Source organism: Oreochromis aureus, linkage group 19 (assembly GCF_013358895.1).
Source record: "Oreochromis aureus strain Israel breed Guangdong linkage group 19, ZZ_aureus, whole genome shotgun sequence".
NCBI classification, from domain to species: domain Eukaryota; kingdom Metazoa; phylum Chordata; class Actinopteri; order Cichliformes; family Cichlidae; genus Oreochromis; species Oreochromis aureus.
Window position 1 is genome coordinate 17,508,096 of NC_052960.1, and position 24,485 is coordinate 17,532,580.

At 39.7% G+C, this 24,485-nt stretch overlaps 2 protein-coding genes across 2 annotated transcripts; one reads left to right on the top strand and one right to left on the bottom strand.

The window, feature by feature from the left end:
- Positions 1–30: 30 nt before the first annotated feature.
- Positions 31–8,268, bottom strand: LOC116334805 (snake venom 5'-nucleotidase-like). Its single transcript, XM_031758343.2, has 9 exons — positions 7,864–8,268; positions 7,466–7,685; positions 6,989–7,177; positions 6,621–6,818; positions 5,093–5,247; positions 4,776–4,884; positions 4,531–4,680; positions 3,658–3,858; positions 31–1,402 (listed from the first exon to the last, which is right to left on the bottom strand). The coding sequence occupies exons 1-9, from the start codon at positions 8,251–8,253 to the stop codon at positions 1,245–1,247; spliced, it is 1,770 nt and encodes a 589-aa protein (XP_031614203.2). The 5' UTR covers positions 8,254–8,268; the 3' UTR covers positions 31–1,244.
- Positions 8,269–20,855: 12,587 nt separating this feature from the next.
- htr1b (5-hydroxytryptamine (serotonin) receptor 1B) lies at positions 20,856–23,570 on the top strand. Its single transcript, XM_031758313.2, has one exon. The coding sequence runs from the start codon at positions 21,286–21,288 to the stop codon at positions 22,417–22,419; it is 1,134 nt and encodes a 377-aa protein (XP_031614173.1). The 5' UTR covers positions 20,856–21,285; the 3' UTR covers positions 22,420–23,570.
- The last annotated feature ends 915 nt before the right edge of the window (positions 23,571–24,485 follow it).

Genomic DNA, 24,485 nt, shown 5'->3' on the forward strand with positions numbered 1-24,485 from the left:
GGAGGGACACAAATGACCAAGGCAGGGAAATAAACAGAAAAGGAAAGCCTTTATTGGGCTAAGGAAAAATCCATAGTACACAAAAAGGACAGACAGGAGGAAAAGGGAGACAAGACTTGTGGAAAGGAATAAGGAGGGAAGGCAAAGGCACTTTCAGCTGCATTTTCCAAGTGGTCCAAACAGTGGATTTAAATTGGCACAGTTTTTAGATGGGACCCCCATCCTGATGTAACCCAACTCATTTATCTGAGCTTAAGAAGAACACTAGGAATGCACTAACCTGAGGCTGGGTTTATGTCTAATCAGTCAGTTTGAAGATGGCATTGGATTGAGAGAAATGTAAAATATTACAAGCTTAATAGCTGACTGCTAATAAAGGAGTAATCATAACAAGCAAATACATATCACTATACTAATATTTCATTAAAGAGCACAATCATTTCCCACTAAAGTTAAGTTTATGTTGGAATGACTACAAGATGAACAGAATACACAATGAATAATAATTTTCTTTTGGTATTTTTAATGTGTAAAAATAAAAGTAGGAGAAACATCCTTAGAATTTTAAAAAAGCACTTTTATAAATGTGAATTTTAAGTAAAAGCATAGATGTACTGACAAATTCATGAACTCAGTGCAGATTAATCTTTCAGCTTTGCATATATGCAGATCAAACAGGTCCTCATGACAACAAATCACTGGCTTGTTTACAAGTCCTCACTGTTTCTACACAGTAATGCGTTCATGTTTGTAACCCGATGAAAACATCATTCATGCATTCTGCCCGACCACAGTTTTTGAGGCAGTTGACGAATGGTAATTAAAGGGAAGGGTAATTAAAGAAAATCATTTGGAATAGTTGTTGCTTCGTGTGCTTTTTACTATCCACTGTTATTTTGTAAAATATTCTCATTCAGAAAATGGACCAAGCTTCATACACTCCCTCATCTTTCACTCAGTAAGCTCTATCATTCAATATAACTTTGCTTCTTATATTTAGGTTGTTCCTTTTGTTACATTTGTGTGTCGGTTTTAGTAAACAAGACTGTCTTTAATGCTTTTTGGGGGATTGCTGAATCGTTGTGGGTTATAATAAGTTTCTGCCTGGATGCTGGCTACCCCGAGGCTGAACCTGTAATCCTGTTGTCTTCTAGTTAGCTTTGAGGGCAGCGAGCTGAAAAGACAGTTAACCAAGTCCTGGAGCTTTTCAATTTATCACAGTTTGCCAGAGTGTAAAAAGCCAATCAAAGTGTCACAGACAGACACAGACTCAGCAGCAACAAGCCAATACTGTATGGAGCAATGACAGCAGAGTTCCTGAAAGTGATGCGGCCTTCTACTGCAGGGAACACGCGCTTCATGTCGGAGATGTACTTGGAAAAAACGGTAATGTCCAAGTCACCTGCAAGAAAAGGCGAGAAAATATCAAAGTGGCATTAAATGAATCAATAATACATCATTAAAATACACAAATAGCATCTTCATAATGCTTGAGTCTCAATTTCAAGAGTGATTTTTGTAAAATTTAAAGAAAACTGCAGAAACATATTTAAAAGATTTAAACATCCCTGCTGGAGAGAATCCCAAGAGTAAAGACTGAGAACTAAAGAGTTTACAGTTACAGCGGGCTTTGATTTGTTGTTCATTTCTGTCTCTGAATAATGGGTTGAAAAAAAGTTAAAAAAACAAAAAAACAACCTCTGTGTGAAATTTTGCCACAGTTAATGAGTTTGTCAACCATCCTCAAAAACAATGGATTTCTGTCACTCAGCAGATCATCAGCTTTTCTGGCTCAGCATCTCAGAATCATTAGAGTCAATACAAAACGTTACAGCAAAACTGTCCAGTGGTTGTTTCAGCATTTCGATGTGCCGGAGTGCCAGAAACCCTTAAAGCAACGCTGGGAATGAAAATGTCGCAAGCCACATCCTGCTATTCTTTTCCTCTTTAGTGCGGCCTTGAAGATAAGAATAACTTTTCCAGTGTACCACTACAGAGATATTTTACTGTAACGTGTGTTGTCAAGTTAAAAAACAAGTGCAGGAATTTGAGTCACAGAATAAACTCTTAAGAGCAGATGTTATATGGCTGCGTTCCCATGTGTGGTCCATATGTTGTTTTTCCCCGTTTCCATGCGTTTCACAGACAAATAAAAGTGCGCCATGGTTAATTCTCCATGTCCTCTCGTAAAATGTTTCTCACTTGCATTCCACCAGGGAGAAAAAAGAAAGGGACAGATGACTGTGAAACATTAAAGAGTTTACAAAACTTTATAACAGTCTGCCAAGTCTTTGGATTACTTTAATCAGAGACAGTGATTGCTAAATGAGCTCTTTGTTCAGCTAAAAGAGATTTCTTTTAAATATTTAGCCTTGTTGTGTTGGCTCCTACCAACCAATCAAACTGCAGTATATGTTCTATGACATGGTAGGAATTTAAATTAAGGTATTAATATATTAGTTATATAAATATTTATATGTTTAGATTATATTTATTTATATAGGGAGTGTGAATATGAATGGGACCACAGCAGCAGAAACACCTTCAAAGAAGAAGAAGAAGCCTAAGAGGATATAAAAAACCAGCACCCAAATTTAGTATCACAAGTGATAGTCTCAAAACAAATGTGATGCACAAATATGCACAAATAATCATTATTTGTGCATCAATTTTAATCTCAATTGCAATCTTTGCTTCCCACACTTACACAAAAGTGATATTTAAAATGCACGCTCCTCCAGTGCAATGCAAAGCAACAACAACTATGTTAAAATAAAGATATGCAGATATCCTTTGATTGTGTTTTATTTCAAAATACTTTGGCTTCACGATAAGAACAAAATGTATGCAAAGCGTGCTGTTATGTCAATTGCGTGGAAATACCACTATCTGCAGTTTGATGGATGCACGAAGGCGAGGGAAAAACAACAGAACAGTTGCTAACGTGACTTTTCCAACATTGAACATTAAAGCGAGCCCGTAGGGCGTGTAAGCGTATCCATCCAGCTCACAAAGGTGCACTGAAACTAACACGTTTGCATTCAATTTGACCAAAGACGTGTATCCGGTAACCGAGATGAGTAACGGAGGTTTCATGACAAAAAGATGTAATTAATTTTCCAAAATAGAAAAACTTGTGCTTTATGCAAAACAAGGAAAGGGAAACTGTAGAGGATCTCACAGCTGCCAGGTACTTTGCTACGAGTTGAATTAGCACTTAGTTTTCCCAGTTTGCCCTGCTGACTACAAATGCTGACTACAGTTTTTGAATGTATATACATGCATAAATTCCCTGGATTTAGATGAATGAGTACCAATCTTATTTCAATGGAGAGATATAAACAGATGCGAACATTAAAACACAATCAAATGTCACTAAAATCAGTGAATAATTGCCACAAATAATCGTGACCTCTGTTTCTGAGATGTGGCTTTCAATACCAGCAGAAAAGTGTTTTGCTGAACATTATGATGATAGTGATGTTAGTGTGAGGTTGACCTTTGACCTTTTGAATTGAAAATATAATTTTTTAATGATGTCAGTGTGATTTTTGACTAAGAGGATGCTGGTGCTGGATGTAGTAAAAGTCTTTCTAGGTGCCCCTGAAATACTGAGGTAAACTGCTTATAAATTTATAACAAGAGTCTGCCACCCACCTGAATTATGTTTCAGTAACTCCCTCTTAATCATTGTAAAGTTATCGCCTCCGCCCACCATGTATGAAGGCATGACCACGGTGTATGTCTTCTGTGGGTCTAATGGTTCATACTTGGGCACTCGGCACTCTGTGCAGAGCAATGACAGCGATGCTACACGCTGGTTCACTGGCTTGGAGAGGTCGTACTCCACATGAATACCTGGAAGTTTAAGGGAAAAATGGCATAATGTTTACATTTATATAAAGAGTCTAGTGTGTCCTCGTCACAAACTCGACCACATTCTTCACACTTTTCACTCTCTTTTTTACAACTTGTTGTTCTCTACAACTCTCGGCTGCAGCTTTCCAGCCGCCAGCCACACGTACACAACAACAACAACGACGTCAGGACCCAGTTCATTCTTCTTTCATGCAGGGGAGGCGTGATGAGCTGATTGAGCTCAGGTGTATCAGCCTCCCCCGCAGCCGCGCCACGAACCACGCCCCGCCACAGTCCTGTTTACTTAGAATTAGTGAAACACAAATTAAAATACTTTTGGGAGAACATCAACAGCATTTTATGTTTGGTGTAAGGCTGGAGACAGCGGGTGGTCTACTAAGATGAGACAACAAACACTACCTGAACTACCTCATAAAGCCACTGATTATTGTTTTCACACTGCACTAAATACCCATGTGCATTACGGTTACTTTAGGAATTCATTAATATAACATCTGACATGCTTTTTAATGTCCTGTTACACAACTAGGCATGCCTGCAGCTGAGCAATGCTTTCAGTGCAACTTTTGTTAGCACATGTTAGAAATGTATTTCTAACCCTCTGTTATAAAAGATTATTAAACTATTCTGTGTTAGCAGAGGAGCGCAGACCTGAGACCTGAAGAAATTCTCCAGTCTTGCTTCCATATCTGTGAACAGAGTGTTCAAATGCCTTTTTTATTGTTGAGCCTTTTATTTGGACCAAGTCGCAGGTTCCTCCAAATGGTAACACGGTGAGGATCTCCTCCATTGTTATGGAGCCTAAAAGCCAAACATATAAAGGTAAATAACAGCAGATTACAAAACACTTCAAGGTGTATTAAAAATTCTGTACAAAGGAAAAAAAAATCTCCTACCATTTCTGTAGCGTTCGTCTATCGCTGTCCGTATGCCCCCACTATTCAGCATACACAGGCTTACATGATTCCACTGCTCCCCAGTTGAATGCCTCATATTGTGATACACCTGTAAATGCAAACAGACGTATTATATGATAGGGAACATCTCTTTGCTTCTGGCTGTTTGTCGTCACCTTTTAAGATCAATCACCTTCCTTAAAACTCACGCAGTCCTTTTATAACCACTAATTCACACATGGAGCAACTACCCGTGTGTGAGTTTACTGTAAAAGACTGGATGAATTAATTAAGTGAAAAATGCCTGTAACTATTACCATGGCATCACAGATTAGGTTTCCCAGGTTACACTCCCGAAATCGGCACTCTTCAAATGACCCGTTGAGGTAGACTAAGGTTTGGCCCACATACTTAGTCGAGTATTGAGCCAAGTCTGTTTTCCACTTATTAACGTCAGCAAGGATCTCTGCATCTGAAACAAAACAAAACAAAGAAGAAGAAAAAAACACAGATCGTGACTAAAGGATTTGGAGAAAAAAAAAGTCTAGATTATTGGATTTTGAGTAAATCCCTGAGAGCAAATATAATGATCCTGGATCTCTAATGAAGAATTTACACAAATATGGTAACATTGCATTTGTGAAGGAAGAAACAACTCCACTTTTTCAATATGACATTGCAAATCATAATTACAATGTCATATTGAATCACATATTGCTGCTGTAGCCATCTGCTTCAAGGTTCAGTATGTCCTGTTTTCTGATAGACTCCTCTGCAGATCTTGGTTGTAACAAGTGGTGACTGTTACTGTTACTGTTTTTGTAAGCCTGGCTGTACAGGAAGCTTGGGTGGGAAAATCCCAGTATATCAGCATTTTTTATAGTAGTCAGCCGAGTCCATGTGCCAGCCAACCCACATTCAACGTCACTTAAATCACATTTCTTTCTCACTCGGTTAGAACTTCAGCAGATCGTCTTGACCATGTCTACAAGTCAAAATGCACAGATTTGCTGTCATGTGATTGGATGATTAGATATTTGTGTTAATGAGCAGTTGTACCCAAGAAAGTGGCTGCAACATATATTAATAGATTATATAAGATATGAGGCGCTAACTAGTTTAATTTAATAAGTATAATACACTTCATTAAACAACAACAATGTATCTCTCAAAAAGGTAAGTAATGTTAAAGTTCTTATTTGTGTGAGCACATGTAAACTTTTACTAGAAAATGGATGTGATGGGAGAGCCTGAGTCCTGTGTTGTGTTTTTGTTATTCTTTTTATACTGAGACAAATGAGCTAAAGCAGTTTTTACCTCTATGTGCCAGTGGATGTTCAACTGTCAGCAAATGAATTTAACACTGAGATTTGTTGATATTGTGATGAGTCTTGGACAATGCAATTTTGCCCCACTTTGCTGTAAGTATGCGCAAATATTTTCCACCACTCAAGGATGGGTGTGTGCATCAAAATCCAGTAATAACAAGTTACCTGGTAATGTAAACAAATATGAGATGAGAAATGATACACAGTGCAATCACTAAAGTTCATGTACTGCGTCAGGAGCAGGAATGCTTACTAAAGAGCTTACCTAAGGATCATCCAGCTTTTAAAAATGTTTTCTCTCTCTTTCAGAGTAATTTAGTCTCATTGCCGCTTCTGATTACATCCAATTTCTTTTGTGTTCACAGAGATAAAACTTTTGCCTCAATTCCCAAATCCTTAATACACTTACAGGAACACTGAGAAATTTTAACATGATAAAATCTTATTTGGTTCAGTGAATGGTTTCGACTTTTCAAACAGTAACATGTGTAGAGTGCAATCTGATATTTTAGTCTACCTTGAGGTATGCTGCTGTCCATTAGGATGGGATTTCCAACGGCTTTGATGACATTGCCAGCATCATCAAAGGTGACTTTTAAGTGTCCAAGATATTTCCCAAAGGCGTAAGCCTGGACCACTGGCACATCTCTTCCATGGCTGGATTTTACCATAAAAGGATATGGGCCAGCTGGCACTTCGAAAGATGGGGGCGTTCCTGCAGAGAAAGAAAATGTTGTGAAAGTGGTTCTTTCTTTCTGTTATAGTGAGGTTAGAAGCATTCCATTCCTCTAAACTGGTTTGTTGCATGTGTGAAATGCAGTTTTTGTGTCTGGAGACAGCTGGATAAACACTATGATAAATAACAATAGAACAGGATAGAGATACCTGTGTAGAGGAACGTGTTGGTATGCCCTCCAACAACAACGTCCACCCCTCTCACGCGTCTCGCGATGTCTTGATCCACAACAAAACCAGAGTGTCCCAGGGCAATGATTTTATTATAGCCCAGACTTTCCAGCTTATTTACTTGAGCTTGAAGTGACTCCACCTCATTTTCGAACTTGAGATGTTTGCCTAACACGCACAGGAAATAGGGGATGGATGGGTGCAAGCAAGCAGTGCACATCTCAAAACACTGGTGAATAAAACATCTAAATACTGGATAAGAATCTGAAAGTTGTAATTACAAGGCAAGACATCTGGTAATGTAGCTGAAAACACCAATATTCAGCGATGCTTTATAAAGAAAAAGAGTTTTATTTGAGTGAAAGGATCCTGATTGTGATGCAGCTTCATCCACGAACTGGAAAAACAAAGCATGGGCATTGGGCAGGACCAATGTACAGATTGGAGCAGATTTACCTGGCATGGATAAGAAGGGCGTCTCTGCTGAGGTATAGCCAACCACAGCCACTTTCTCTGAGCCCACACTGATAACTTTGTAGGGATTGTAGTATTTATGAAGCTCTGCCAGGGTGTAGTCGGGTTTAATGTTTGCACTGACCACAGAGAAATTTATATTTTGGAGGAAGGGTTGAATGAGACCCTCCACTCCATTGTCAAACTCGTGATTTCCAAAAGCCTATGTGACAAAAAAAGAACTTCAACTACTTTATTAACTCATTAAATATAATGATTTAATAAAATTTATGAACAAATAATTTACTTTTTAAAGAAACTTATCTTTGAAAAATACAAACTTGAACCACTTTAACACACAAAAAGTTACCAAACGACATAGAAATTAAAAGAATACTTGCCATAACATCATAACCAAGTTTGTTCATAAAGTGTGCGGCTTCAGCGCCTTTATAGTAGTTGAACCAGAGTGTCCCTTGGAATTGGTCTCCAGCATCCAGAAACACCACGTTCGTCTCTTTTTTTCTGATCTCGGTCACTTTCGTGAACCTCCTGGCCACACCAGCGAAGCAGGGACGCTCGGGTCGACACTTTCCCGAGTCCTTGCCGGTCTCCTCGATTCGCGCATGGTTGTCATTGGTGTGGAGTATTGTCAGCTCGAAGGTCGACGCTCCGCTCCAGCAGTTTAAAACGAGGCAGAGCGAGGTCAAGAGAGCGCGCCGAGACGAACGGAAACCCATGATGTCTCCGTGCGTAAAAAACGCATTTGTGACCAAGAATGTATAGCACATTGAAGGAGGCGTCGGCTTAGTACAGAGGGAGGAAAAGCTCCAGGAAATTCCGACATAGAAAATTAGTGAGAGAAAGCGTTCTGTAAGTTTTATAAACTGTAAATTTGAAGAAACGTTATAGCTTATTTCAAGTTTGAGCCATTATTAGGAACAACTTTGGTTGCCAGTTTGATCTTTTCCCTTGTTTAGATGGTGTTATCATCTGCTTAAGGGCTGCATTTGAACCCGGAGGAAAATGTATTTATTCATAAACGATTAAGCATATTTTCTTCTGATAACCGTAATTGTAAATGTAAAATACAGGATATATAAATCGATTTTACTCAATCTGGTTGTTTTCAGTTGGTTTCCTTTTCTTATTGATAAAGAAGTAGTAAATTATTTATTCTAAATAAATAAATGATGTGCAAAATTGCAAACTAATTAATGAAAATCTTGAAGAAGTTGTCTTCTGTCGTTTCATTAGACTTGAGTACTGATTAGCAGGACACAACAGCTTAGAAAGTTTGCAGTGTATGTGTGTGTGTGTGTGTGTGTGTGTGTGTCCAGGTCAAACAATGTCAACTTGTTATCTTTTAAATCTATATTATCTTGTTTTTCAACATTATCCTTGACTGGGCCAGGCTGTCACATAGAGCATCCATGCAAAGACACAAGCTGCGTGCTGTCATTCCAGTACACACAAGAATAATGTTGTACATGTACAACATTATTCTTGTGTTCCGTTGTACTGACTTCAGTATGTTTTTTAATCCAGTACTTTTGTACATCACATAACACAACATGACATAACTAAGCACACTCTATTGTTTAGAGTGTTTTCCAGCAGCGAATGACTTCTTGCATTAAGCAAACTGCAAACTGTTTATTCTGACTGTTGAATACATGCCCTTCGCCCATCAGCTCCCCTTAGTGGACAAATAAGGACAAAAACATTTAAAAGTAATGAGTTATGACGAGCACCGTGACTCTCTTCGAATTTGTTTGCCAAAAGTTTGCCAGGATTTCAAGAGCTTTCAAATCTTGCCTATACAATCCTTGCACCTGACCATTTCCAGGTTAATGTTTGTTAACCCACTTAACACTGACCTGTTCACCGATAAATAAAAAGTACCTAACTCAAGGGATGAACCACTATTGTATCTACATAAAACAGCAAAGAAGTAATTTAAATTGCATCTTTAATTACTTTTTTATTATCGGCCTGTATCAAAAACACTTAATTTGCCCCCGTTTCTTTATCGGAATCTATCTATCTATCTATCTATCTATCTATCTATCTATCTATCTATCTATCTATCTATCTATCTATCTATCTATCTATCTATCTATCTATCTATCTATCTATCTATCTATCTATCTATCTATCTATCTCATTTATTTTTTAATGACGAGCAAACTTTCAGGATCTGGAGCTCAAAGTGGGCAAATACTCTTTGATGAAAGTGAGTCTTCACTGGAAATGAGCAGAGAAGTGTTTTGTTCATGCAGTCTCATGCACATTGTTCCTGAAATGTGTAGCTCCAGTTCACATATCCTGCATTTCTAGCACGTTTCTCCAGGATTACCCCGAGCCTTGATTTTTAGATATTGCTGACAAGCTGATGAAATTTCAGCCATGCTTGTTCCAAGCATGAACCCTGTGTCTGTCCTGCTCAATAACCTCTCGTTTTAACACTCCCCGAGGCTTCACCCGCACCAGCACTGATGTGTGCTATTAGCACTTGTCTGCCCACAGAGGATTAGGCTGCTCACCTCTTCATGCTGTCACCCCACGTCTCTTTCACCACACAAGCCTCACACATACAGCGTGTAAGCAAACATACACACTCAAAATCAGACAGCCTATACCTCCAGGAGGCAGTAAATCCTGTAAATCTCATCTCACATACTTACATTATAAGGTCTTATTCTTCTCCACATATCTCTGAGCGGCATGCGCCTAAAAATGTTTGCAGTCTATCTCCCTAGCTAGCCCTCCTTTCATTTTAAAATGAGGCCATCTGTGACACACACGAAAGAGAACGATGTGCATTGTGCATACTATTGTGCATCTCACTGCAGAATCTTTACCACTTCTAAATGCATCTTACCTTTCCTGCTAAAAGTATGGACTGGTTCCAGCTTTTAAAAGGGCTGATAAAACCAGTTACTGGTCAAAGTGAATTCCCTATCTGGACATTCAGTTTTTAAATGGACTTGTCTGCTTCCACTTCAGCTAAAATGAGTCTGACCGCAGTAACACCAGCCTTAGCAGTCAACAGTTATCATCACCACTTAGTTCTTTTCCTGTCATATTTTCCTCCAGGGAATAAAAAATGTGATTTACACAGTGTATTTAGAGCTGACGTTCTTCCCTCTTTCGCCTCAGTCGGGTGCTGAAATGCTTCACTTCAGCGACCTACAGAATCTGCACAGCGAGGGTCTCCTAAAAATGGGGCACGTCCCTCCAAAAAGTGGCACAATCCCCTACATGGTGGCGATCACGCCTTCATATGATCATCGGATTTGGAAAGTTCGAGCCTAGCGAGCCTCCAGTTGTAAATAGTACCTCTCCCAATTCATTTTTAGATGGAGACCTTCGAGAGCCGATTGGCAGAGCAGAAGGCACCATATCCCATCAGACCCGACTGGAGCACGCTGCAGTGGGACGCGCTCTGTCGCTCAACATGTGTCCTATATTTGAGTTTCTCATTGTACTCCAGTCCAGCCTTCAGATCATACAAAGCAGTGAAAGAAGTCATCAGATTTCACTCATGCACACATCATTTAATTATATTATTACTTCTGCAATATTTAATTGTTGTTTCTGTAATTTGTGACGCAGACTTGGCTCGATCCATAAGATCATATTGTGCTGTATATATAGATGCTTTCTTTTTCCTTTGCCATGCTCTTTGGAGTAGTAGAAACTCTAATGTGATTGCAATATAACAAATAAATCTGTTATATAATCTCTAAGAATAAGAAAAATGAGTATTTTTTGTTTGTACAAATGTATAAAAATATGCATTTTATGATGAACTATCTTATGGAAATAGATTTTCGGTTACTTCAGTATTACTGAAGTATCACTTCGGTGCATATCAGGTCTTAATACAATAGCTCATCTTTGTATGAGCTATGTATATTTACTTCAGCAGTTGGGGATTATTTCAGGCTCCAGTTTCCAAACGTGGCTGACCTAGCTGCTCAGCTTGGTCACTTCTCTTGTGTCTCATGTCATAAACACTTGGATAAGAAGGAGCAGTTCCCCGCAGCAGTAATTTCGGGTAGGTGGAGAGGGAGGGTTGACACTCACGACAACAAGGGATCTGCCCTGGTTCGGGTTTGCCCCATTTGGCCTCGACTGCTACAGCTGTCATTTATCACGAAAAAAAGAATTAATAATAATAATGGATTGCATTTATATAGCTCTTTTCAGACCCCTCAAAGCGCTTTACAATACCACTATTCATTCACTCTCACATTCATACACCGGTGAAGGCAAGCTACAGTTGTAGCCACAGCTGCCCTGGGGCAGACTGACAGAGGCGAGGCTGCCATATCGCGCCATCGGCCCCTCTGGCCAACACCAGTAGGCGGTAGGTGAAGTGTCTTGCCCAAGGACACAACGACCGAGACTGTCCGAGCCGGGGCTCGAACCGGCAACCTTCCGATTACAAGACGAACACCCAAGTCTTGACAACAATAACTAAACGGTTGCCTCAAAAAGTGCTCTTGCTGGACTTGATGGAGAAAGTGCAACTATAAGAGTGAAATTAAGTGTCTTTAGCAGGTCGACAGAACAGCCTGCTCTTAATTACTTTTGCAGCATTTCAATTAAAGCTGCACTAATCTGTGTTTTCCTCCCCAACCATTCAGAGCAGTTTAGTCTGTCACACCATTGTTTTGCATTTCTGGCTGTAGGTGTTGGATCACTCATTTCTGAAAAGAAGCAGCTGTTTTCAATGAGAACAAAACAAACCCAAAACGTACCTACCAACCACCAAATGTTAGTTTGACAAAGTTGGTGACTTGAGATGACTTTTTTAAATAGCTGATTCCATACTGCCATAATTTCATTGTACATGTACAATGACAATAAAAGGCTATTCTCTTTTAAATATCCTACTCAGCAGGAGGTTGATTTTTAAACTGGCTAGTCAGGATGTTTCACTGTTCAATCAGTTAAACTGAGGTAAACCCAAGAAAAAAAACTCTCATATATTGTTTCAAAAATTGATTATGCGAGGCCTTTAGAATACTTAAGCAATGCTCAAGCTGAAAATCTGGCTTAAAAAATACCCATATATGCGTGGATGGAGCCACAGTCACCAGCCGAAAGTCAAAAACTGTGTTGCTGGCTTTCTCTGTCTCTCTCTGTGCAAGGTCATCTTTCTGAGAGAAACATTCAGCTGTAAAGGTGTTTGTGTGACTGCAGTAATATTACAAGTTCATTGCAAGCAGCACTTTACTGAATGAACATAATAAACTTGGGTATGACACCAGGTTTGATGAATGTAGACGACGATACAATCTACCGAGTCACTGCACAGCTTTAATTCTTTCATTATTTGTATCCATGTTGCATCTCCTTGACACAGTCATGATAACAGCTGAAGGACATCACACAGACTAGACTCCGGCTGCAATAACTCAACTAGATTTTCTTTTAAATCTCTGTTGGTATAGACATTTTGTGTCACACATTTAACCACCAGCTAATTTCATTTGGGGTTTTGTCTGTTAAGGATGGCTGAGGAATAAAAAGCTTTTAAACAGTTCAACAGGCAAATCTCTTTTATTCCCCTTTTCTTAACAGCTGGAGTTTTGTTCAGCATAGTTATAGTGCATATTAGTTGGCCAAACTAAAGGGAAACTCAAGCTAAGGTAAAGAGTTAAACTGGAGGAAAATAACTAAAAAATAACTACGTTTCTCCATCTTAAAGATAAACACCTGAGGAAACAATTCTGCAGCCACGCTCCAGCAGGGCTCCTGGCATTACAGCCTCAGTGGGCTTCACCACCATGACCTAAAGGAAGAGCTGAACCTCTTGCCTTTGTAGTCAGTATCCTGGCCCACTCCAGGAAATAACAATTAAGTAAATATTTGACTACCTGTCCAGGGAGTACCCCACCTTTGGTCCAACAACAGCTAGGATAAGCTCTAGCCTTCTGGATTGGATAAGTGGAAGAAAATGTTTATCATTTAAAAGACAATTTAAAAGACAATTTGTGTCTTTTGTTGTGTCTCCCTCCCCTCACCCCTAATTGGTTGTGGCAGATGGCTGCCCCTTCCTGAGTCTGGTTCTGCTTGAGGTTTCTTCCTGTTAAAAGGGAGTTTTTCCTTCCTGCTGTTGCTAAGTGCCTACTTTTAGGTGATAATTTGATTGTTAGGGTTTTCTCTGCATTGTTGTATGATGTTTACCTCACAATATAATACGCCTTAAAGCCCCTATGATCTATGATGTGATCTGTCACTACATAGATAAAACTCAAGTGAATTGAATTGCAATAGGTTAACAGAGGGGAAACAAATGCTGGTATATTACCCACTCTCTAACTGCTTAAAATCAACATGTCCTTGAAACATCTGATAAAACTCCCCCTCCTTCATACCACAATAGGCAACTCAGTCAATATAAAACACAGACAGAGCTTCTGGATCAAAAAAATGAAACCAATGCAGAGGAGCCCTGAACCTGCATTCTATCTAAAGGCCATCAGATGGATAGCAATGATTACAAATTGGCAACATTTTAAAGCTACATTCCTGTTATCGTTGGCTATGGGACACACTGTGTGACACAGCAGCAGTTATTTCCTGAATTTCTGAAAAACTGGAAGTTTGTTCCAGGTTATGTTTGATTACGATACAGTTACCAACCAGAACCGCTTAAGCCTATCTGGACGTACAGGGTGGGCCATTTATATGGATACAACGTAATAACATGGGAATGGTTCGTGATATTAAAGTCCTGTTTGTGGCACATTAGTATATGTGAGGGGGCAAACTCCTCAAGATGGGTGGTGACCATGGTGGCCATTTAGAAGTCGGCCATCTTGGATACAACTTTTGTTTTTTCAATAGGCAGAGGGCCATGTGACACATCAAACTTATTGGTAATGTCACAAGAAAAACAATGGTGTGCTTGGTTTCAACGTAATTTTATTCTTTCATGAGTTATATACAAGTTCCTGACCACTTATAAAATGTGTTCAATGTGCTGCCCATTGTGTTGGATTGTCAATGCAACCCTCTTCTCCCACTCTACACACTGATAGCAACACCGCAGGAGAAATGCCAGCATTGGCATCCAGTATCCGTAGTTTGAGGTTTCCACTGATGAAGAATGGACCCACTATCGTTGTACCCCATATACCACGTCACCAACCCATCACTTTTGTTGTTCCAACAGTCTTGGAGGGATCCATCCAATGTGGGTTAGTGTCAGACCAATAGCGGTGGTTTTGTTTGTTAACTTCACCATTCACATAAAAGTTGCCTCATCACTGAACAAAATCTTCTGCGTGAACTGAGGGTCCTGTTCCAAGTTTTGTTTTGCCCATTCTGCAAATTCTGTGCGCCGATCTGGGTCATCCTCGCTGAGATGCTGCAGTAGCTGGAGTTTGTAAGGGTGCCATTTGTAAGTAGCTAATATCCACCAAAGGGATGTTCGACTAATGCCACTCTCCAGTGACATGTGGCGGTGCTACGCTGTGGGCTCTTGCTGAATGAAGCTAGGACAGCCACTGATGTTTCTTCATTAGTGAAAGTTTTCTTGTGTCCACATTTTGGCAATTCCAACACTGAACCAGTTTCACGAAACCTAGCAAGCAGTTTGCTAACTGTAGCATGGGAGATGGGTGGTCTCATAGGGTGTCTTGCATTGAAATCTGCTGCAATGACCCGGTTACTGCGTTCACCAGATATCAACACAATTTCGATCCGCTCCTCACGTGTTAACCTCTTCGACATGTCAATGGCTGTGAACAAAGAGAAACTTGTAAATAACTCATGAAAGAATAAAGTTAGGTTGAAACCAAGCACACCATTGTTTTTCTTGTGACATTACCAATAAGTTTGATGTGTCACATGGCCCTCTTCCTATTGAAAAAACAAAAGTTGTACCCAAGATGGCCGACTTCTAAATGGCCACCATGGTCACCACCCATCTTGAGGAGTTTGCCCCCTCACATATACTAATGTGCCACAAACAGGACTTTAATATCACCAACCATTCCCATTTTATTACTGTGTATCCATATAAATGGCCCACCCTGTATAATTTTAGACCAAAATTTTGGAGCCATTAAAAAAGATATTGGCTTGGTTCTTTGATGTGTTTGTTCTCCACACTGGTCTGGGCCAACCTATAATGGCACAGTGTGCACCCAGGTTTGGTTATACCTCCAAGCCTCCTAATGATTTTTGATTCTGCTCATTCCATCAGGTTTGTTTCCCTGCTTTGAATGATTTCCATGTACTGATCCATTTGCCCAGAAAACTCTACCTTTTTGAACTCTCACTCTTGTCTCTATCTATCTATCTATCTATCTATCTATCTATCTATCTATCTATCTATCTATCTATCTATCTATCTATCTATCTATCTATCTATCTATCTATCTATCTATCTATCTATCTATCTATCTATCTATCTATCTATCTATCTATCTATCTATCTACAGTACAATATACAGTATACCACATGCATGTTCTATAATGATCAGCTTTAATGCACACTGGATACCTTACTAACTATAACTAAAAATAGGACTTTCAGTGCCATTGTGAGCTTATAGGTGGCTTTCTGATGTGCTGTGCTACCATGCGTTTAGAGATGAGAGGAGATAACGCAAACAGAGTCATAGAAATCCCCCGATGCTGCTGCTGCTGCTGCAGTCAAAGTGGGCCACAGGGAAGCTTTTAACACAGAAAAATCAACCAGGAAACAAACAATACACCACTTTATGATTCTAGTGACACCGTTCAAATACAAGTTTTGCGTGCACGTGTGTGTTTTCTGCTTATTTAACAGAGCATTTCCGAGTGTCCTTACATAAATCTCACAGTCGGAGCTTGCAGTCACACCAGAAGGTTGATCCAACCTCACCTCAGCTGGTGGTAACATAGTTCTGCACATTATTCGGGTAAAAGTGAGTATGTGAAAAAAGCAAAAAAGCAAAAACGAGACTGCATGTTTTGTGTAAACAGTGACAACACTGGCTGGGTTGTGTCCAGTTCCTGTGCATTAGCAGTGCCAGTCAGTCATGGTCAGTCAAGGGGTACAATCATGAACTCACAGGAGGGTCTGTTTTGGACTGAGTGCTGCCTGAGATTACTCTTTACAGAGCTCAAACACAGAGGAATGCCTGCTACTTGTCAGTGCTTGTACTGTAGGGGAATTTAAGTGTTAGACACCAGAAATCACAGAGGTATGTTCACTAAAAAAGTGAACTTTTAATTCTCCGGCACAACGCTGTTGCAAATTAAATAAAGGCTTTCTCTAACAGATGCAGTCAGCTCTCCCTGAATGAAAAAAATGAACACTAAAAGCAATTATCAGGATCACAATAATGCAAATTGCTAATTCGGTTTGTAAAGGTGTCAGAGGTGTGTGTGCATGCCTTAGGAGTTAAAAAAAACAGCGCTAGGTAATGTTCAGTCTCCCCGGGACTAAACTCATATTGCTACAAGCTCATTAAGATTTTTTATACAACAAAAAAACCCATTATTTTTTCCCTGTCATACATCAGTTGTTAAAATTCCAGTAAATTCAGACGAATACACACTTTATCTCCACCTCAGTGAGACACCGTCACAGTGTATGAAACTCTAAATGTAGCTCGGGTGTCTGACACAAATGCTTTTGCTTATTCTTGACCCTTTTTTATGACATTGAAAAGATTATTTTTAATTTACATTTTTGCACACCTTCAAGGATGGTGAAAAACTTCTTGTTTTGGTATTTTTCAGGACACTCGACGTATTTGCATTGATTACTCAAGCTTAAAAAAGTTTGTGTTTACCCCTGTAGAAATATTTTATTCTGATGGGAGGTAAATCTGAATATTTAACAAGGTTAATGGCTAGTGATTTATTGCTTGCGCTGCATTAGCATTTGCGTTTACTGCTTAATGCTGTAACTAGGTAACACAGCCACTAAGTGGAGATGCTTTTTGTTTTGTTCTCTCAGCTTGCTACACGTGTGGTGCAGTGGAACAACCTACTGACCTATGAGCGCTGGTGCAAAAATACATTTTGTGAGTTTAAATACACACACGACTGCAAAACTAGAATGTTATACAGTCATCTCATATACATGATCTGTTGTGTCTCAGCAAGAACATCTTTGATTCAAACCCCAGGCAGAGCCAGGCTTGCACTACATGCATGTTATGACATTGGCCAAAGACTTTAGACTTGTTTTTGCTCATGTCTTAAACGGTCTGCTCTTTCCTTCCTAACTGCTTTAATTCCTTATCGGATACATTCTTCAAGGTGCTGGAAACATTCCTAAGAGGTTTTGCTCTTTTGGTTTTCTGCTGTTGTAATCCACCCACTTCAGAGACTGACATGACGAGTGTTCAGAGATGCCATTAAGCATACCTTATTGTACGGAGTGGGTATTTAAGTCACTGTTAACTTCCTGTCAGCTTGAAGCAGTCTGACCAGTCTCCTCTGACCTCAGCCTTAACAAACCATTTCCTCCAGAGAACTGCTGCCCACTAGACAGTTTTCTTTTTTGGACCATTCTCTGTAAACCTTAGGGTAGACTGTGTGGGAAAATCCCAGTAGATCAACTCAACTGGCACCAATAATCATGCCACACCTAATCATTTAGTCGCTTAGTCAGTTAACTCACTGCCCTTTCCTATTCTATTGCTCAGCTTGAACTTCAGCAGGTCGTCTCATTTCTCCATGCCTAAATAGAATAGAATAGCCTTTATTGTCATTGTACAGGGTACAACGAAATTGGAGTGCCACTCCCTTGGTGCAAAAATACAATAATAAATATAAATGTAAAATATAAAAGGTACAATAAAACAAACACTAGTAAGTACGATATATACAGGATAGCAGCATTAATATAATGACAGTATGGATAGCAGCATAATAAATGATGGTGACAGTATCGTGTAGCTAAGCAGTTTCAATTGTTTTTGTGCTTATTTACTACGGTGATAGCTCTGGGAAAGAAGCTATCCCTGAATCTGTTTGTCCTGGTTTTATGTGAAATGCACTGAGATGCTGCCATGTGATTGGTTAGATATTTGTGTTACCTTGCAGCTCAACATTTTATTTTATAAAGTGACTGATGAGTCACTTTATAAGCAATCATACAATCTTAGTAAGCAGAAATGTAAATTTTAGCACATGAAATACCTCCTTATTATATTAAATAAATAAGTACTTAAATATTGTTTAGAGGTTTAATTGCTAAACTTAATTCATATATAAATGCCACTTTAATATCTGAAACATGATCAGTTGTGTTACATTGTCTATGAGTTTTAGGGAAAAGTAGTAAAAAAAAAAAATGCCACAAACTTTATTTGCACTACAATATTGGCCCAGAACTTCTCCTAACAAAACCACCTGAGAACCGCAGACGAAGGTGGTCTAATGTGAATCGGAAACCCAGCCAGCAGAACTTAAGTCAATTTCAATTAAAAGTTTCTGATGAGGAAAATGTATAATAGTGTAGAAGGGTGAATGTGACATCAGTTTGAGATGAGAAAGGAATATATAACAGCAAAGTCATTCCTTTGAGTTATTGCAGTTTCTCAGTTTGGAAACTTAACAGTGCACTGGTGTGTGTGTGTGTGTGTGTGTGTGTGTGTGTGTGTGTGTGTGTGTGTGTGTGTGTGTGTGTGTGTGTGTGTGTGTGTGTGTGTGTGTGTGTGTGTGTGTGTGTGTGTGTGTGTGTTAAAGTACAGTTTATGTATTTCCAGACCTGACTGAAAAGCTCTGATATGATGCTCTAAATGAGAGCATGAAGTTCACAGCTCACATGTAGGCAGCAGTAACCCTGTGCCAATATCAATGACAGCTGCTTTCACACATCAGAAGTGTCAAAAGAGGAAGTGGTTAATGTGTGTGAACTCTTCACCCTTCATCTTGCATCCTTGAATTGAAAATTAGCATCGCCACAATGTGAAAAAATCAGTGTAAAGACTTGATGTGACAAGTCCTGGTAAATACTAGAAAACAGTGTGCAGATACCTTTATTTATACAGCACTTTAAAAACATGGTTTATGAAGCTATTTGACTGAGAAGCAAAATGAGGATACTCAGAGCTGAATAAAATAAAATAAAAAGTTCTGTGGTTGAATAATTCAGCTGGTAAAAATGGAACTTCTTGGGGAAAAAAGCTGTAACCGGACATTCAAGGTCTTGTTTGTCAGCTTGGATGAGTGCCTCATCCACATGCAGGTTAAATGGTCCATCCAAGTGGGGTGCAAACAAAACAGAAGCACAGCACAACAATGATTTGATGCTAACAGAAGCTGGCTGTAAAGTAGACAAAGTAAATTTTTCTCTTTTTGCTGGCTTTTAGCAAATCAGTCAAAAGATGATGCCACAGTCAAAAACTTGTTGGAAAAATAATGCTAATAACAAACTAGACCCGGAAATCTGACAAGCTCCTTTATAGTGGTAGAAACAGGGAACTACTTGATGGCTGACACCTTGGCATCAACAGGCCTTGCATGACTTGGCTCACAACCTTACCAAGAGATAACACGTTACGTTATTTTGCAAGGTTTACAGTCAAATTTCCTTCAGCTATTTGTAAAAACACAAAGCACAAATGTGGTCAAGATGATCCTTCTAGGCACTACTATATACCAGCACCTCATCCAAAACATCAGCACAACGTTCCAGCTCATTAATAACCATATTTAAAAGTCACTGAAATGTAGCCAGTGCATTTGGCACCAAATCCCATGATGGTATATGCTTACAGTCTATAAGGAGTTAATGGGACTTGGCACTACTCCTTTAATAGATCAGACTTCTTCTGATACTGTGGTGCACCAGCTTGGTCAATATGGTCTCCAAGGCGAGGCCATGGGTAAGAATCGGACTTACTTTAAATCTTTGTCAAATTGGATTTTGTGTCATCTACATCAATATCATGTTTGATCAAAGTTGTTTAGCTGTCTCCCTAAACAAAGATGGATAACTTCAAATGTAACCAGTGCATAAAACTCCAATATGGTTGGTTAAATAAGAGCATTTTGCACACTAACTAACTTGGTGTTTTTTGTTCTTATCACTGAATTATTAACATTCAATACTAATCACTTAAGATTTATTCATACTTCTAATGGTTCATTAATTACCTATAATTGTATGCTTTACAAAGTTGGATGTAAAAAGTTGGTGTGGTGACAACAGCGCATTTTGCATTCTGTAATCCAAGATGTTTCTTTTTTTATATATACCTAGCAGGGTATGTGACAAATGGGAAACACTGGGCACTATGACCCAGAAGGCAGTCTACTCTTCAGAGAGAGAGAGAGAGAGAGAGAGAGAGAGAGAGAGAGAGACAAGGCTGTGATCGGAGGTGCTTGTTTGATGTCAGAGTCTGTATAAAATCGAGACTCGGAGTTGGCTCAGCATTCAACCACGAGGGGCCTGCAAAGGCATAGCTCTTGAGAACCTCTGCCCTACATGTGGATTATCTGTGACATCCTCCCAGATGCTGGGTTATCAGGGCGCACTCCTCAATATTTACGCATAATACTTTTTATTTGTTGCGTGCTTCCACAGTTAGGAAGTTTTCTTTTCATGGCTAAAACCAGGAGAAGTTTTCATTTCTGCGATGAATGGATACTTGCCTCCATATTTCAACATCTGCGCATTAAAATCTGATGTAAAATGAAAAAATGAAGAAGAAAAGAGTCAGTTTTTCTGTTTCCACTGTGCCACTACTCTGAACGCATGGCACGGATGAGGCAACGCTCACGACGAGACAAAGCTCATTCAGTGTCAGACATCAGAGGGTGCAAATAAAATATGATAAAAGTGACTGAAAGTTATGGAGCTCTCGGGTCAAGTCGAGCCAACTCAGCCGGTGAACACCACAAACGACAGTTTTACTACAAATTCATCCATTGTGGATGAGAGCGCAGAGAGTCTCGCCTATCAGATCAGCTTGGCTGTGATTCTCTCGATTATCACACTCGCCACCACTTTATCCAATGCCTTTGTCATCGCAACGATTTCCCAGTCGAAGAAGCTGCAAACTCCCGCAAACTTTCTGATCGCCTCTCTGGCCGTCACTGACCTGCTGGTGTCTATCCTAGTGATGCCCATCTGCGTCCTGTACACCGTGATCCACACCTGGACGCTCGGACAAATAGTTTGCGACATCTGGCTCTCCTCGGACATAACGTGTTGCACTGCGTCCATCCTCCATCTGTGCGTAATCGCTTTGGATAGGTACTGGGCCATCACTGACGCAGTGGAGTACTCTAAAAAGCGCACGACGGGAAGAGCGGCAGGGATGGTGGCCACAGCCTGGGTCATCGCCATCTCCATCTCCCTCCCGCCTCTCTTCTGGAGACAGGTAAAAGCGGATGAATTAACAAGCTGTAGCGTCAACACAGATCACATTTTCTACACAATTTACTCCACTTTTGGGGCTTTCTACATCCCAACCTTGCTCCTCATTGTCCTCTACGGACGGATATACGTGGAGGCTCGGAAAAGGATCCTGAAGCAGTCCCCGAAGAAGGTTGGGAAGAGACTAACGTCGGCTCACCTGGTCTCCAACTCCCCTGGGTCCGCGGCGTCCACTAGCTCTCTGCAGTGCGGGAGACACGACGCTCAGTCCAGCGACACCGGCTCTTCGACGAGCGAGAACCAGGTGAAAGTGACGGTGTCGGATGCGGTTTTGGAGAAAAAGAGAATTTCAGCAGCAAGAGAACGAAAAGCGACAAAGACTCTGGGGATAATCCTCGGCGCTTATATTATTTGCTGGCTTCCGTTTTTCATCTACACGTTGCTAGTGGCAACATGTGACACATGTTTGAACCCCGAGTTATTTGACTTTTTCACCTGGCTGGGATATCTCAATTCCCTCATCAACCCGATCATATACACCATGTCTAACGAGGACTTCAAGAAAGCTTTTCACAAACTCACGCGCTTCAGATGTTGCAGGCTGTGAGCTGCACCTCCAGTCACTGACAACATTTGTTTATGTGTCTATTTTCTTATATGAACTTCTGAAACAAGAATCCTTCAAATAATAAGCTCTCTGTGACTCACAGGCATTATGAGGATGTGAAAATGGGACTTTTTTCATTTGAATCGGTATGGAGATGAAAAAATGACAGTTTTATTGAACAAAAAAAGAAAAAGTGGTGAGAAATTGTTCTACATAAAAGGCATAGTTGTAAAAATATTTCCATTATCTAAATAAATTAAGAAAAAGAAATTCTAATTCAGTGAAGCCATGATGAGGAGAAATGCCAATTTAAAAAAAAGTAAAAGAAAAAAAATAGGCTTGTTTTTTATTTACAAAAGACCCGATTTAGTATTTAAACAAAGATAAATCATTTGTGAAGATGGGCATTTTGCATATTGAGGGTGGTGGTGACACTGTTTCACTTTAACCTTTCACATATCAGTTAAGTGATGGATTATTCTGTGTGGATTCCTATTTGGCTGGTAAAGTATGTTAATGCAGTGCATAGCACTTACTCCCATGATGCCTGACCCATTAATGTGAATAAGCAGCAGAAATCAGGAGCAACAGACATGATTTTGAATTCATAAATACCTTTTGGATAAATGACTCTGGCTAATTCTTTTTGGGGATTATGTGAAAACCTGAAAGCAAGGTTGCTGGTTCAGTTATATGTCTATGTATGCTGAAAATAACCATAGGTTTATATTTTGATCATAGTCTTGGGCCGCTCGATGCTGTGGTTATCTTTGTTTAGAAAGGCACACCCATGCAGTTAAAAGAAAGAGTGAGAAGTCTGCTTTCCTTCTGGGGCTCTAAGAAAAGCTTCATCTGCAGCTGATATTAATGCAGCAAAGCTGATGATCACTCATAATAAATTCAATTCTGCTGAACAAACTTAATCTTGTTTTACTGTGCATGGGTGGGCCTGTTTTCTGCCACATTCAGTCTGTTTCTTCAGTATGTCCTGTTCGTGTGTCACATGGTTTCCCCATCTTATGGCCGCATAGAGTGATCTGAACTGTAGAATCTGGCTTGCAGAGCTACATAAAAAATGCTGAAGATCTGTCAGCATAAAATGAAAACAAGGTTTGTTGTTCTAGTATTTGTTCTCATTCAGAGGAGCTGTGTAATAAAGGCTTTCAAATATTTGTCTTTGAGTAAGAGTTTTAATGCAGTTCTCAGTAAAGATGATCCATCCTTTCATTTGTGTTTTGCCATGTTTATAATGTGGCAGATGACTTGCAGTTTTCTCCCTGTTGTGAGGTGTTACCTTGAAATCTAATGAGAGATTAGAGTCATGGCCAGAAAACATTATGATGACATCAAAATTGAAATCCAACAACCTCTCGAGGCACTCGCAGATGTGGGAAAGCATTAAACAGCGCGGATCAATTTGGACGAGAGGGTGTCGTTTCGCATCACTTCCTCCTCGTGTTTTAAGGTTGCGCTGCAGCTCGCTGCTGTTTGATCTCACCATCTCCCTGCCCTTTCTCTGCTGCCGTCCTGCAGGAGGACAAGCCTTTGCTGTCATAGTTCAATAAGTCATGAGAGCAAGCGAAGCAATGCTATTCTAGTGTACTTCACGCATGCAGAAAGGGGCACTCATGTTGTCAGCACATATGGAAGCACACGCGGCTGACATCTTTTGGTTTTCCATATATGAATTTTAACATGACCCATAACGCTTGACAGAGGATTGCACTTGAACAGGAAGTCATTCAGAGAGTTTTATAGAATTTTCTAAGGCAGATGCAGGTGCATTCAAGACTGAGATGAAGTAATATCTGTAATCTATATATTTAAAGACTTTGCTTGTGGTTGTGACTTTCACATTATTTATGTTTCCTAAAGGGAATCAGACGTCTTAACTCCATGCAGAGCTTTTACAATAAAGTAGGGCAACAAGAACTAATGTTGTAATAATAAATATTTTTTATTCATTTCCAATTTATTTGAACTATTTGAATATAAAATACATAATAAATACATAAAGTCCCCAAATTTTGGTCAGCTAAGGATAAGACGACTAACAAATTGAATAA